Source organism: Choloepus didactylus, chromosome 3, assembly GCF_015220235.1.
Source record: "Choloepus didactylus isolate mChoDid1 chromosome 3, mChoDid1.pri, whole genome shotgun sequence".
Lineage (NCBI taxonomy): Eukaryota > Metazoa > Chordata > Mammalia > Pilosa > Megalonychidae > Choloepus > Choloepus didactylus.
In genome coordinates, this window is record NC_051309.1 from 3,808,686 (window position 1) to 3,821,751 (window position 13,066).

General features: G+C 57.1%; 1 protein-coding gene across 2 annotated transcripts in view; it reads left to right on the forward strand.

Moving 5' to 3' along the window:
• Nucleotides 1–12,571, forward strand: part of DOK7 (docking protein 7) — a 29,733-nt gene extending 17,162 nt beyond the window's left edge. The window contains exons 5-8 of one of the 2 annotated variants that reach the window (XR_005215821.1): nt 7,895–8,014; nt 9,399–9,509; nt 10,774–12,028; nt 12,246–12,571. Coding sequence is in view for 1 of the 2 variants with exons in the window: in XM_037829310.1 (XP_037685238.1) it covers nt 7,895–8,014; nt 9,399–9,509; nt 10,774–11,450 (908 nt within the window). In the remaining variant the exon portion in view is untranslated. Of the gene's footprint in view, nt 1–7,894; nt 8,015–9,398; nt 9,510–10,773 lie in introns of both variants that reach the window. The other variant, XM_037829310.1, reaches the window with a different exon arrangement.
• Nucleotides 12,572–13,066: the final 495 nt, after the last annotated feature.

Here is a 13,066-nt window from a genome sequence, read left to right on the forward strand (position 1 = left end):
TCAAATTCCTTTAGCAATAACTCCCCATTTGCCCCAGCCGGTAACCTCTATTCTGCTTTCTGCATCTGTGAATTTGCTTATTCTAAGTATTCCATGTAAGAGAAACCATGCAATGTGTGTCCTTTTGTATCTGGCTCGTTTCACTCATCGTGATGTCTCCAAGGTTCATCCATGTACGAGCACTTCTTTTTACAGCAGAATACTTGTCCATCGCATGGCTAGTCCACATTTGTTCATCCGTTCATCTGCTGGGGACACTTGGCTGGCCTCCACCTCTTGGCTGTTGTGGATAATGCTTCAGTGAACGCTGGTGTGCAGTCATCTGTCTGACTCTCTGCTTCCAGTTCTCTTGGTTCTATACCTAGGCGTGGAATCACCAGGTCGTATGGTAATTTTATGTCTAGTTTTCTGAGGAACTGCCAAACTCTTTCCCACAGCAGCTGCACTATTTTACATTCCTACCAGCAATGAATAAGTGTTCCTATTTCTCCACATCCTCTCCCACACTTGCTATTGTCAGTTTTTTAAAAATACCAGCCATCCTAGTGAATGTGAAGTGGTATCTTGTAGCTCTAATATGCATTTCTCTGATGTCTAATGATGAGCATGTTTTCTTTCATACACTTACTGGCCACTTAAACATCTTTTTTGGAGAAATGTTTACTCAAATCCTTAGCCATTTAAAAACTGAGTTGTTGGTCTTTCTGGTGTTGGGTTGTAGGAGTTGTTTATATATTCTGGATGTAATCCTTTATCAGATATACAAATCCCAAATATTTTCTCCCATTCTTTAAATTATCCTTTAACTCTCTTGTTAATGTCCTCTGACACCCCAAAGTTTTTAATTTTGATGAAGTTCATTTTATTTACTTATTTTATTTTACTGCTTGTGCTTTTGGTGTAAAATCTAAAAATTGATGGCCTTCTACAAGGTCTTAAAGATACTTCCCTATTTTTTTCTTGTAAGAGTTTTATAGTGTTAGCTCTTAAATTTAGGTCATTGGTCCCTTTTGAATACATTTTTTATAGGGTGAGAGTTTGGAGTCCACATTCATTCTTCTGCATGTGGATTTCCAGTTGTCTCAGCACCATTTGTTGAAGAGACCACTCTTTCCCCATTGATGGACTTGGTTCCCTTGTTGAAAATCAACTGGCCTCAGACATGTAGATTTATCTCTGGACTCTCAATTGTGTTCCATTGGTCTATGTCTATCTTTATGCCAGTACCATACTGTTTTAATTACTGTAGCTTTGTAGTAAGTTTTGATATCAGGAAGCGCAAGTTCTCCAACCTCGTTCTTCTTTTCCAAGATTGTTTTGGCAATTTTGGACCCCTTGCAATTCCATATGAATTTGAGGATCAGCTTTTCCATTTCTGAAAAAAAAAAGGTTGCTGGAATTTTGATAGGGATTGCGTTGGATTTGTAAATTGCTTTAGGCAGAATTGACATTTTAGCAATAGTAAGTCTTCAAATTCATGAACATGGGATGTCTTTCCGTTTATTTAGGTCTTCCTTAAACTCTTTCAGCAATGTTTTGTAGGTTTTGTTGTACTAGTCCTTCACTTCCTCAGTTACATTTACTCCTAGGCATTTTGTTCTTTTTGATGCTACTATAAATGGAATTGTTTTCTTGATTTCCTTTTCAGTTTGTTTGTTACTGGTGCATAGGAACCCAAGTGACTTCTGTGTGTTCATCTTGCATCCTTGCAGATTTGCTGAATTTATTAGTTCTAGTAGCTTTTTTGTGGATTCTTTGAGAATGTGTGGTGTGTGTGTGTGTGTGTGTGTGTGTGTTATTTGTGAATAAGGATAATTTGACTTCTTGTCCAATTTGGGTGCCTTGTATTTCTTTCTCTTGCCTGACTGCTCTGGCTAGACCTTCCAGTAAATGTTGAATAATGGTGGTGATGGTGGGCATCTTTGATTTAAGGGGAAAGCTTTCAGTCTTTCACCATTGAGTATGATTTTTACCATGAGCTTTTCATAAATGCCCTTTATCATGTTGAGAAAGTTCCCTTTCGTGCCTAGTTTTCTGACTGATATTATCATGAAAGTATGTTGAATTTTGTCAAATGCCTTTTCTGCATCAATTGAGATCATTTGGGTTTTTTTGCCCTTTAATGTGGTGTACCTTACATTCCTGGAATAAACCTTGGTCATGGTGTATGATCCTTTTAATATACTCTTGGACTTTGTTTGCCAGTATTTTGTTGATGATTTTTGTATCTCTATTCATAAGGGATATTGGTCTGTAATTTCCCTTTATTATAAAGCTTTCTCTGGCTTTGGGATCACATGAGAGTTAGGAAGTAATCCCTCCTTTTCTATTTTCTTTCTGTGAAAGAATTTGAGAAGGACTGGTGTTAAATCTTCCTTAAACATTTGGTAGAATTCAGCAGTGAAACCATCTAGTCCTGAACTTGTCTTTTAATTACTGATTCAATCTCTTATTATAAGTTTGTTGAGATTTACTTCTGGTGTCAGATCAGATAATTTGTATGTTTCAAATTTGTCCATTTCAAGCAGCTTTTCTAATTTGTTGGCATATAATTTTTCATAGTACCCTCTTATAATCCTTTTTACTTCTGTAAATAAATGTCCCACTTTCATTCCTGATTTTAGTTATTTGTGCCCTCTCTGTTTCTTTGTCAGGCTGGCTAACAGATTGTCTATTTTATTGACCTTTAACAAAACCAACTGGTTTAAAAAAAAAACAACAACAACAAAAAACTTTGGGATTAAAAAAAACCCCTCTATTGTTTCTCTATTCTCTATTTCATTTATCTCTGCTCTAATATTACTATTTCCTTCCTTCTTCTGACTTTAGATTCAGCTCGCTCTTCTTGTTCTAGTTTCTTTAGGTGTGGAGTTAGGCTATTGATCTGAGATCTTTCTTCTTTTTTAATGTTGCCAGTTAGAAAGATATACTTTTCTCTAAGCACTGCCTTTGTTGCATTCCATGAGTTTTAGTGTGTTGTTTTCATTTTCATTTGTCTCTAAGTATATTCTAACATCCCTGTGATTTCTTATATGACCCATTTGTTACTTGAGAATGTGTTGTTTAATTTCCACATATTTGTAAAATTTCCAGTTATCCTTCTATTATTGATTTCTAGCTTTATTCTGTTGTGGTCCAAGAAGATACTTTGTATGATCTCAATGTTTTTTATTTATTAAGAGTTGCTTGTGGCATAACATGAAGTCTATCCCGGAAATGTTCCATGTGCACTTGAGAAGAATGCCTCCTCTGCTGCTCTTGGGTGGGGTGTTCTGTACGTGTCCATTAGGTGTAATTGCTAATAGTGTTGTTCAAGCCCCCGTGTCCTTACTGACCTTCTGTTTAGATGTTCCATCAATTATTGAAAATGGTGCATTTACATATTGGACTCTTATTGTAGAAGTATTTATTTGCCCATTCAATTCTGTTAATTTTGCTTCATATATTTTGGGTCTCTGTTGTGAGGTGCATATATGTTTAAATTCATTATATCTTATCAAATTAAGACTTCGATCAGTGTATAATCTTTCTTTGTCTCATGTAACCTTTCTGTTTTACTTAAATTCCATTTTGTTTGACAATAATATAGCCACTCTAGCTCATTTTTGCTTATTGTTTGCATGGAATATCTTTTTCAACTCTTTTTCTTTTGATCTCTTTGTGTCTTTGTAGTTATGTCTCCTGTAGACAGCAGAGATGAATCATGCTTTTTCACCCAGTCTGACAATCTCTGCCTTTTAATAGGGGAGTTTAATCCTTTGACATTTAAGGTCATATCTGAGAAGGAAGGATTTACTTCTATCGTTTATCTATTTGTTGTCTGTATGTCTTTTTTTCCCCCAGTTACTTCATTTTGTAGAGTACCAGTTTGAGTCCCTTCTTCTTTCCAATATTCTGTAATTTTTAGTTATTTTTTGGTGGTTACCAGTGTAATTACAATGATCATCTTAAACTAGTAACAATCTAGTTCAGCTGATACCAGCCAAGTTTCGGTGATACCCAAACTCTCTACACCCGCGTATCCACATCCCTCCCACTTTACATTGTTATTACCCCAGATTACATCTTTATACATTGTATGCCCATTAACAAAAATTGAAAGTCTCTGACTAATACTTCCATTGTCTGAGCTTCCTCTGGGATGGTGTCTGTCAAATTCTCTTTTCCTCATGAATGGGCCGAACTTTCCTGTTTCTTCATGTGTTTTGTAATTTGTTGTTGAGAACTAGACCTTCTGCATATTATATTTTTTTTATTGTGACTATCTAGTTCTCCCACCATTCTGGGATTGTTTGTTTTAGGTTGTTGTTGTTGAGGGCTGGAACCATAGTTTGTGTCTTTTCCAAACTATTTTTGCTCCCAAATGGGGAATGGAAAGAGGAGGAGGGGGTGTCCTGCCGCTTTAAGCCCCCTCTGCCACTTTCCCTGCTCTGTTGGAACCGTGGCTGTGCTCAGAGCTGTCCCTCCAGCGATCTGAAGTAGCTGATCAAAAGCAGGGATCAGTGCTCAGACCCCACACCCTGGGTTTTGGGGGGCTGGGTCTTTGTGTCCCACCCTGCCACCTGGCAGCTGACAGGCGGCGGGGGCTGGGGCTGGTAGCCCCTGCTTGGAGGGTAAAATTCACCGGTATTTGCGGCAGTTCACCAGCCTCTTCCTTCTGCTCTTCCCCGGATGCTGCCCAGTGCTCCATTAGACCTCACAGCTCCAAAACAGTTGATGCAGACGGTCCCTGCCCGTTCAGTAGTCGTTTTGCTGGAGGAACTGCTTCCTGGAGCTTCCTACGCCGCCATCTTTGCCGTGCCAAATTTTTGATTGAAAGTCTAAGATGAGCCAAATCAGTGCTGTCTGGACACAAGCTTTGTGAAACCTCAGCAGGAAAATACTCCAGATGCCTTCAGACCCTCACCAACAGTGCTTGGCATGTGTGGGCTTTGTCAACAGAGGGTGATGCAGCAGCACTGTCCTCCAGGCGCTGGGAGCCTGAGCGCTTCATTCAGTTGAACGGCAAAGACCAGGGCCCAAAACTTCCCTGCAGGACTCACCTCGGGGAGGTGGAAGAGTCGTCCTGGATCTAGCTCTGCTTGTTAACATTGGGGTTGGAGCCTTTCTCCTTGGCTTTTCTCTGGGTTTTATTTAGCCTATATGTTACATAGTCTATTTTTGGCTTTATATTTTTTATGGGCTGTGAACCTTTGAGTTGAATGCAACAGCTTTCTCAGCTGAGAAATGTTTCCTCGGACATAATTGCTTTTAGGGAGTGGCTGAGGCCTGCCTGCACCCCCGAGACCCACAGCTTCTGCCCGGGGTGAATGTTTTCTGTAGCGCCGGCAGCTGCTGCTTTCTGCAGCTCTCTCTCTCCTCCTCCCATCTTCCTCCCCCCCATGCTGTGTAACATGCACCCCAAAGCCTAGTGGCTTAAAACAAGGGCTGCTTCATTGCCGTTCATTGCTGATCCTGTGCACTGGGGTTCCATGGGGACAGCATGTCTCTGCTGTATGTGGGGTGTACTGGGGCTGCTCGGGCGATGGGGTCAGTGGGTGGAAGGGAAGCCTCAGTCTTCCAGGAGGAGACCCGGCTTCTGGACGTGGGTTAGGGGCCCATGAGCCACCAGCCCCAACCTGCTCGGCCTGCCTCCTGCCGAATGCCACGGGCCGAAGCGAGCCCAGCCTGGCCAGAGCCCGGGGGAGGGCACGGACCTGCTCGGGGAGAAGTGGCCTGCGTGGGCTGTGCCGGCACATTGTGACCTCATGCACATGATGAGGCAAACCGGGCCAGGTGCCCTCCTGCCCTCCCTCCCCGAAGCAAACAAGGTGCCCGAGCAGCACTTCCTGGGGTTCCCGCTGCTCCGGCAGCCACCGCCCGCCCTGAGGGCCTCGTGGGTGTGGGCCCCGGGGGGGCACCAGACGCCGCGGATGACCCAGGACTGCAGCCAGATAGGAGGGGGCATACGGGGTCAAGGGTCCCAGGGCCTTCCTGAAGGGGAGGTCGGGGCTGGGAAAGGTGTCCTAAAAGGTGGGACTAGGTGAACCATGACCCGGAGGTGAACGGACATTTGAGGTGGACGAGGCGCCCGAGGAGGCCATTGGCAGGCTGGGCATGTTTAGGGAACGTGGGGACTCAGCAAAGCCTGGAGTGGGAGTGGGGTGGTAAGAGGGGAACTGGGGGGCTGCTGAGGGTTGGCTGGGCCAGCCCCGGGACACCCGCCCTCCTCCCAGCGGCCACCCCACTGTTGGCTCCCCTGGGTAAGTGCAGTGGCTGCTAGGGAGGCCGCTCTGGCACTCGGGGCTCAGGCTTGCCAGGGGGCTGTGTCCAAAGTCCAGGCATGGCCACCAGTCTTCCGGGACCGTGACACGGCCGCAGACGCCGGGCAGAATGCCGGCCGGCTCCACCGCCTTGGGTAATGTGGTTTTTTATAGTCGAGGGACTAGCTGTCCCGCAGCCCCTGCCAGCTGTCTGGAGCTCGGGATTAGAGGCCCGGCCTTCTGAGAGAGCAGGGGCTGCAGTGGCTGACCCTTCATCCAGGGATGGCGGCAGACGGGGCAGTGGTGTGCGCTCAGTGGCCGGCCGAGGTCTGGGGTGCGAGCGCTCGCTCACCCCCAGGCTCAGAGCCTCCCTGCCCGAGACCCTGTGGGGTGTTCTCCTGGGCAGCAGTGGGCAGTGGCTAGTAGCAGCCTCTCCCCCAGAGCAAGACTGGAGTTGGGGTCCCAGAAATGCCCAGATGGACACTTGGGGGCCAGCGTGCACCCCTTCTTGGCCATGCGGCTGTGGACAGGCAGCTCCCAGCTCTGAATCCAAGCAGGTGCTCCCCTCCTCCTCCCACTGCCGCCTGGGGTGGCCGCAGCCCCGGGGTGCACGGCTGGCGCCACGTGTCAGGGTTGGCGTCGGGCCCCGGCCGTGGCCGAGGCGGCGCCGTGAGGATTCCAGGGCAGTGACAACCGTGGTGTCTGGCCCCATGTGACCTGCCAGCAGCCGCCTGGCGCCCATGGGGCTCCATCCAGCCCGGCGGGGGTCCGGGCCCAGGCACTGGGCGCCTAGGGGGCATGCAGGCTGGTAGGTGCCAGCTCCTGCAGACCCCTGGGGCTCTGGGCTTTTCCTTGGTGGCCCCCCCTGACTTGCCCTCAGGTGGCCCCGGCCTGGGCCCTTCCTTTGGGCAGATGAGTGGGGTGTGGAGTGGGGAGTGGGGCTGGGGGGTCTGCCATCCCGGGGTGGGGGCTGGCTCTGCGGGGCTGCAGTGTGGCTTCTCTACAGGCTGGAGGGGCTCTGCCAGGTGGGGAGGGGGCAGCCCTCCATCTGCACATTTTAACCCTTGCTGGGGGGGGTCATGTGAGGTTTGACCCCACCTGGGGTGGGTGATGGGTGCCAGGCTCCGTGGTTTGTCTGCAGCCTCCCTGGAGCCACCCTGAGAGCAGGTGATGGAGCCCATGGCCAGGACCGGAGCGTCTCCCCACAGCCACAGGGTGGGGGCTGGAGGGGCTGTGGGCATGTGGGGGGCTGTGCAGGGCGGGGGATGGGGGCAGGGGGAGCAGGTGTGTGGGGGTGTGCGGGGCTGCTGGTGGGAGGTTGCAGGGGCTGGGGGTGTGGGGATGGGGGCTGCAAGTGGGGAGGGCTGAGGTGGGGGGGTTATGTGGGGCAAGCAGTGGTGCCAGGAGGGCTGGGGGGGAGGGGACTGTGTGGTGGGGGTACAGAGCCCATGGTGGGCGCCGGGTCTCCCCTCAGCGGCGGTGCCCTCTGACCCTGTGGCCAGGCGTCCCGGAGGATGGAGCTGAGTGTCCCTGTGCTCCTTGCGGTGCCTGGTGTGCTGGGGACCCACTGGGGTTCCTGGTGTGGGGTTCCTGGCCGGAGTCCTGGGGGGCCTGCCCTGGGGCCCGGGCTGACCGCGGCCTCTTCCTCGCAGGGGCTGGCGTCTTCTTCCTGTCCTCGGCCGAGGGCGAGCAGATCAGCTTCCTGTTCGACTGCATCGTCCGCGGAGTCTCGCCCACCAAGGGCCCCTTCGGGGTGCGGCCGGTTCTCCCTGGTGCGTGCGGGCTGGGGGGTGGGGGTCAGGGCAGGGAGGGGCCAGGCCGGCTGCCCGCGTCCAGGGTGGCCGTCCAGTCAGCGATGTGGGTGCCCCTTGCCCCCGGCCGGCTCGGCCCGTCCTCTTCGCCCGCCGTGTCGGAGCTGGAGGATCTTGGGGCCTTCCGTGCTGCCCCCATGGCCGGGCAGGTGGTCTGGCCGCAGCGGTCAGGCCAGGAGCCCCTCGTGGAGCTGGCTGTGGGGTGTCCTGTCACAGGGCGGGGGGGCTGCCCCTCCTCGTCCCCGGCCAGGGCGTTGCCCTCAGCCCCTGGGCTGTGGGCTCGGGCAGGGCTGGCTCCTCCAGGTTCCGCCCCATCCTCCAGGCCTGGGGTCTACCCTCGGGGCTGGCGGGGGACAGCGAGGAAGGTGCACTGGCCACTGTCTGGGGGCGACGGTCAGAGGCCAGCCTGGGTCGGGTCCCGCCTCCCGCCCCACAGCCCCAACCCCAATGCTGAATGTCACCAAAGCTGGGGGAGAATGGAGGTGGTTGGCGTGCTGGGCGCAGGCCCCACGCGGACACCCAGGCCCCCCATTCCCCACCATGGCCGCCACCGGAGGGAGAGGAGCAGGGGAGGAGGGGTGGGGAGGAGGGGCAGCCGGGGAGGAGGGACTGGGAGGAGGGGAGGGGAGGAGGCGCCCGGCTGCGCTGTGCCCCCGGCCCTGCTGGGCGGTGTGGTGGTGCCCTCTGCTGGCGCCCTCTGGCCCTGCAGCCACCGACGCGGGTGGACGGTGAGTCCCGAGGTGAGGCCCTGCTCCATCGGCCGCTGCCCCTGGGGCCCACCTGCCCCACGACCTGCTCGGCCAGTGTCCAGAGGAAACAAGATGCCCTTGAGTGAGGGAGGAGCCACGGCCTGTAAATGAGCCCAGCCCCGGGGGCGGCCAGTACCTGCGCGTCCCGCCTGGGGGCACCCCGGGAACAGAGGGGCTTCTCCTGTGCTTGGGGGCTCAGCCACACGGAGGAGAAACAGCCTACAGAGCCCCGGTTCGAGTGGCAGGCCCCCTCGGCCCTGGCCCAGGATTGGGGGGCTCCTGTGGCAGGGACGCACAGGCTGCACCCCGGGGGGGACAGGGTGTGGACCAGGCAGGGGTCCTGAGGGGGGAGGGTGTGGAGCGGCCAGCACCCGCTCGCAGCCTGGGTGCCCCGTGATGCTCCATCCCGGGGTGCTGGGGAGGGGTGGGGCACGTGGAGCCACCTGGCCAGACTGGGCACGAACCCCTCCAGAATCGGGGGGCGTGGTGGGGACCCACTTCTCTGGGAGACAGAACGTAAGACTTGTGGGTGCAGGGAAAGGGGGAGCCGGGGCTGGAGGCATGGGGCGCCCCCTCCGCTGACTCTCTCCATGCAGACCCCAGCCCCGGGGGGCCCTCGGCCCTGGAGGAGCGTGCGGCCCACGAGGCCCTGCAGCTGGAGAAGCGCCTCAGCCTCCTGGCGCACGCGGCCTGGCCGGGCAGCGCAGGTAGGGCCGGGGTGGGCCGGGGGTCAGGTGGGGCGGGCTCGGGGGGCGGCTGTCTCAGCATGGGGGGGGTGCTGACCGCTGGCCTGGGGTCGCTGCCGCGGGTGCCAGCACTTTCCCACCTGCCAGCTGCGACTTGCCTCGACTTGCCTGAAGGAAGGTTCTGTGCCTTGGCCCGCGCAGCTCACTGGAAGGCGGTGGGGCCCCCCGTGGGGGTGATGGTGCAGGAGGGGTCTCTCCCTGGGGTCTCCCAGGCCACGCCCGCACCTCCTTTCCACCCAGGGGCAGGGGGCCTCAAGTCTGCCTTGTGCTGTCACTTTTTGGGGGGCTTCACATTGTTGCTTCCCTCGGGACCTCTGGAAGGCAGGAGGGAGAGTGGAGTGTGGAAGGGGCTTTTCCGGGGGCCGTGGGAGGGGGCGGGAGGGGGCAGGACAGAGGGCCCAGCATGGTTCTCTCCTTGGGGGCCTAGAATCCAGTAGGGGTGCAGTGGGGGGCAGTGCTGAGGGCCGGGGGGGGGGGGGAAGAATCAACACCCAAGGCCGCCGCCCCCCAGCTCCGCCAGCGCCCTCGGTCCAGGCTGGAAGGGCTGGGGGACATGTCCCAGAGGAAGGGGCACCCCAGCTGTGTCCTGGGGGGATGCCGGGAGGCAGGCTGCTCCAGGCCTCAAGGGGGACGAGGAGCCGGAAGGGGGTCGGGATGGCCGGATGCCGCGTGGGGGAGGGGCAGAGAGGAAAGGAGAGGGGAGCCCAGGAGCCGGGTTGGGGGCTCGGGACAGAGGGACCTGAGGCAAGGAGAAGAGTCTGGGCCGCGTCCTGGCTGCGGGGGAGGTGGGGGCGGGCGACACTCCAGCCACGTCTGGTGGGAGAGGATGGGCAGGGACCAGGGCAGCCGCCAAGGGGGAGGCCTGGGGGGGTGCTGGGCAGGAGGGGGCGGGGCTGTGGTGGTGCTGGGTGTGGGCTCCAGCCTCCCGGGGAGTGGGGCACCGTTTGTGGGGGCTCTGTGGAGGTAGTGGGGGTGAGACGTCCACACTGGGCCTCACTAACTGGCCTCCCGAGTCCACCTGAGCCCATCCCAAACCCACCCAAGCCCTCCCAGGGTCCATCCAACCCACTGGGCCCACCCCAAAGCCCTCTTGGCCAACCCCAGAACCCCCAGGCCCCCCTGAACCCCCAGATCCCTGAGCCCACATGAGTCGTCTCTGAGGTCTCGGAGCCCATCTGCCCCGGACCACCCCACAGCCGACTCTCAGGCCCCCGCTCTCCTCCAGGGGACGACCGCAGCCTGTCCAGCTCATCGTCTGAGGCCAGCCACTCGGACGTCAGTGCCAGCAGCCGGCTGACCGCGTGGCCCGAGCAGTCCTCTTCTGAGGCCAGCACGTCCCAGGAGGGGCTAGGCCTGGCTGCCGCCCGGGCCCTGCACCTGGGGGAGGGCGAGGCCCCTGGGGAGGCCGTGCCGGGCCCCTCCCGGCTGCCCCCCAAGCCGCTGCGGCCACGGCAGCTGCAGGACGTCGGCCGCCAGGGCTCCTCGGACAGCGGCATCGCCACCGGCAGCCACTCTTCCTGCTCGGGCAGCAGCCTGGACGTGTGGCGGGTGGCCGAGGAGCTGGGCTCGCTGCTCAGCCTGCCGGGGCCCGGCGTGTGCTGCTGCCTGCCTGGGGCGGCCCCGCGGGCCGAGTACCAGGTGCCAGGGCCCCCGCGGCACCACTACGACACGCCGCGCAGCCTGCGCCCCGCGCTCAGAGACCAGGGGCCCGCCCCGCAGGCCAGCTCCGAGGGCGCCGCCGAGGACTTGGGGGGCCCAGGCCCCTGCGGCTGGCTGGGCGTGAGGTGGCGGGGACCGGCCAGCGAGGCACCCAGTGGCGAGGCCTGGGCGGCGGGCGGCCCGGTGGCTGTCCCCTCCGCCTGTCCAGTCTGTGGAGGACTGAAGGTAAAGTCCCCTCCCTGAGAACCGCAGACACGGCCCCTCTGGATGACAGAGGAGGGGGCACAGCCTCCTTCCGGGGGCTGCTCTTTGTGCCCCTTGCCCACCCTGGGCGGCCCAGTGGGGTGGGTGTGGGTCCACAACCCCATGGCAGCTTCTGGAGGGGCGCTGCGGCCCAGCAGTGGGCAGGTGCCCACGGGGAGGGCTGTGGTAGATGGAGCGGACATGTGTCCTGGGTGGAGTAACCAGCTGTGGCAGTCCCCAGGGCCCACTGCTCCTGCCACCCTGAGGACCAGGGGCTGGCGGGCACCTGCAGGGCTCAGGGGGCTCCCAGCGCACGGCCTAGGGGTGCAGAGGCAGAGCTCAACCGCAGCCAGCCCTGGGCCTCCCCCGTCCCACTCGCCTGCCCACCTCATGGGCTCACACCGCATTCCTGGCTCCTCGGACGTGGAAATTAAATCCACCTGCAGCGGCAGCTGGCACCCCGAGTCCCATGAACGCCGGCTTGGAGACTGGCCCCCCAGGGCCCCCGGTTCCGCGGCGGCCTGTGTGGTTTTGTGCATGTGATTGATGGCTGGCCCCTGACGGGGGCAAAGCGGAAGGTCTGCCTGGCTCACCCCACCCCAGCCCTTCTCTGAGCCCCCATAGGGGGTCCCGGCAGGGTGGGGGCGGTGGGGAGGAGGCGCCGAGCGGCAGCTCTGGGGCAGAGCTGGTTTTCTCCGCTCTACGGGTGTATTGTAGGCTGGGTTGAGAGGGGCTTCTGGTGACACCGTGGACGGTCATACCGGCCATTGCCTGCTGCCCCTTTGCTGGGACCAGGAGCCGGGGGTCCCCAGGAGGGCGTTTGGAAGCCGGGGACCCTGGCCCAGCCCTGCGCAGGTCCGTCTGCTCACGTGCTGCATGGCCGCGTGTCGTTTTTGAACTTCGTCGGCGACTTCAGAGGCCTGGAGGGGTGGCCTGTCCGGCGCGGGCTCCGTCCCTGTCCGGGGGGCAGAGCGCGCCTGTAGGTCTGCGGCCTGGTACCTCCCTGCTGGCAACGATGTTACTCTTCTGCACTCTTTGTAACACCTTCTTAGACTGGAAATAAAATGCTCTTTTCGTACAGCTTGTCCTTTTCCGTGGGGCCTCCCTGGCCACCCTCCCGGCCTGTCCTGCCAAGTGACTCCCGTCCCCAGGCCCCTCGGTTTCCCGCAGCCTCAGGCCTGAGCGCCCCGATGGCGTGAGGAAGGGGGCGGCTTCGGACAGCCCCGGGGGTCAGGGCTGAGCGTGCATGCGTGTATGCGTGTTCATGTGAATGTGTATGAGTGTGTCTGTGTGTATGTGAAGGTGTGTCTGTGTACGGGAGCATGGTGACGTGAATCAGTTTGAGTGTGCATGAGTGTATCTGTGTGTGAGCACACGTGCACGACTTCATGTGAATGTGCGTGTGTGTGTACGGGAGCATGGTGACGTGAGTCAGTTTGAGTGTGCATGAGTGTATCTGTGTGTGAGCACACGTGCACGAGTTCATGTGAATGTGCGTGTGTGTCTGTGTACGGGAGCATGGTGACGTGAATCAGTTGGTCACCCCGGACCCCAGGCCGCCCGATGGTGCCGGCTTCCTGGGCGGCCCCGCAGCTTCGCCAGATGCAGCCGTCCCG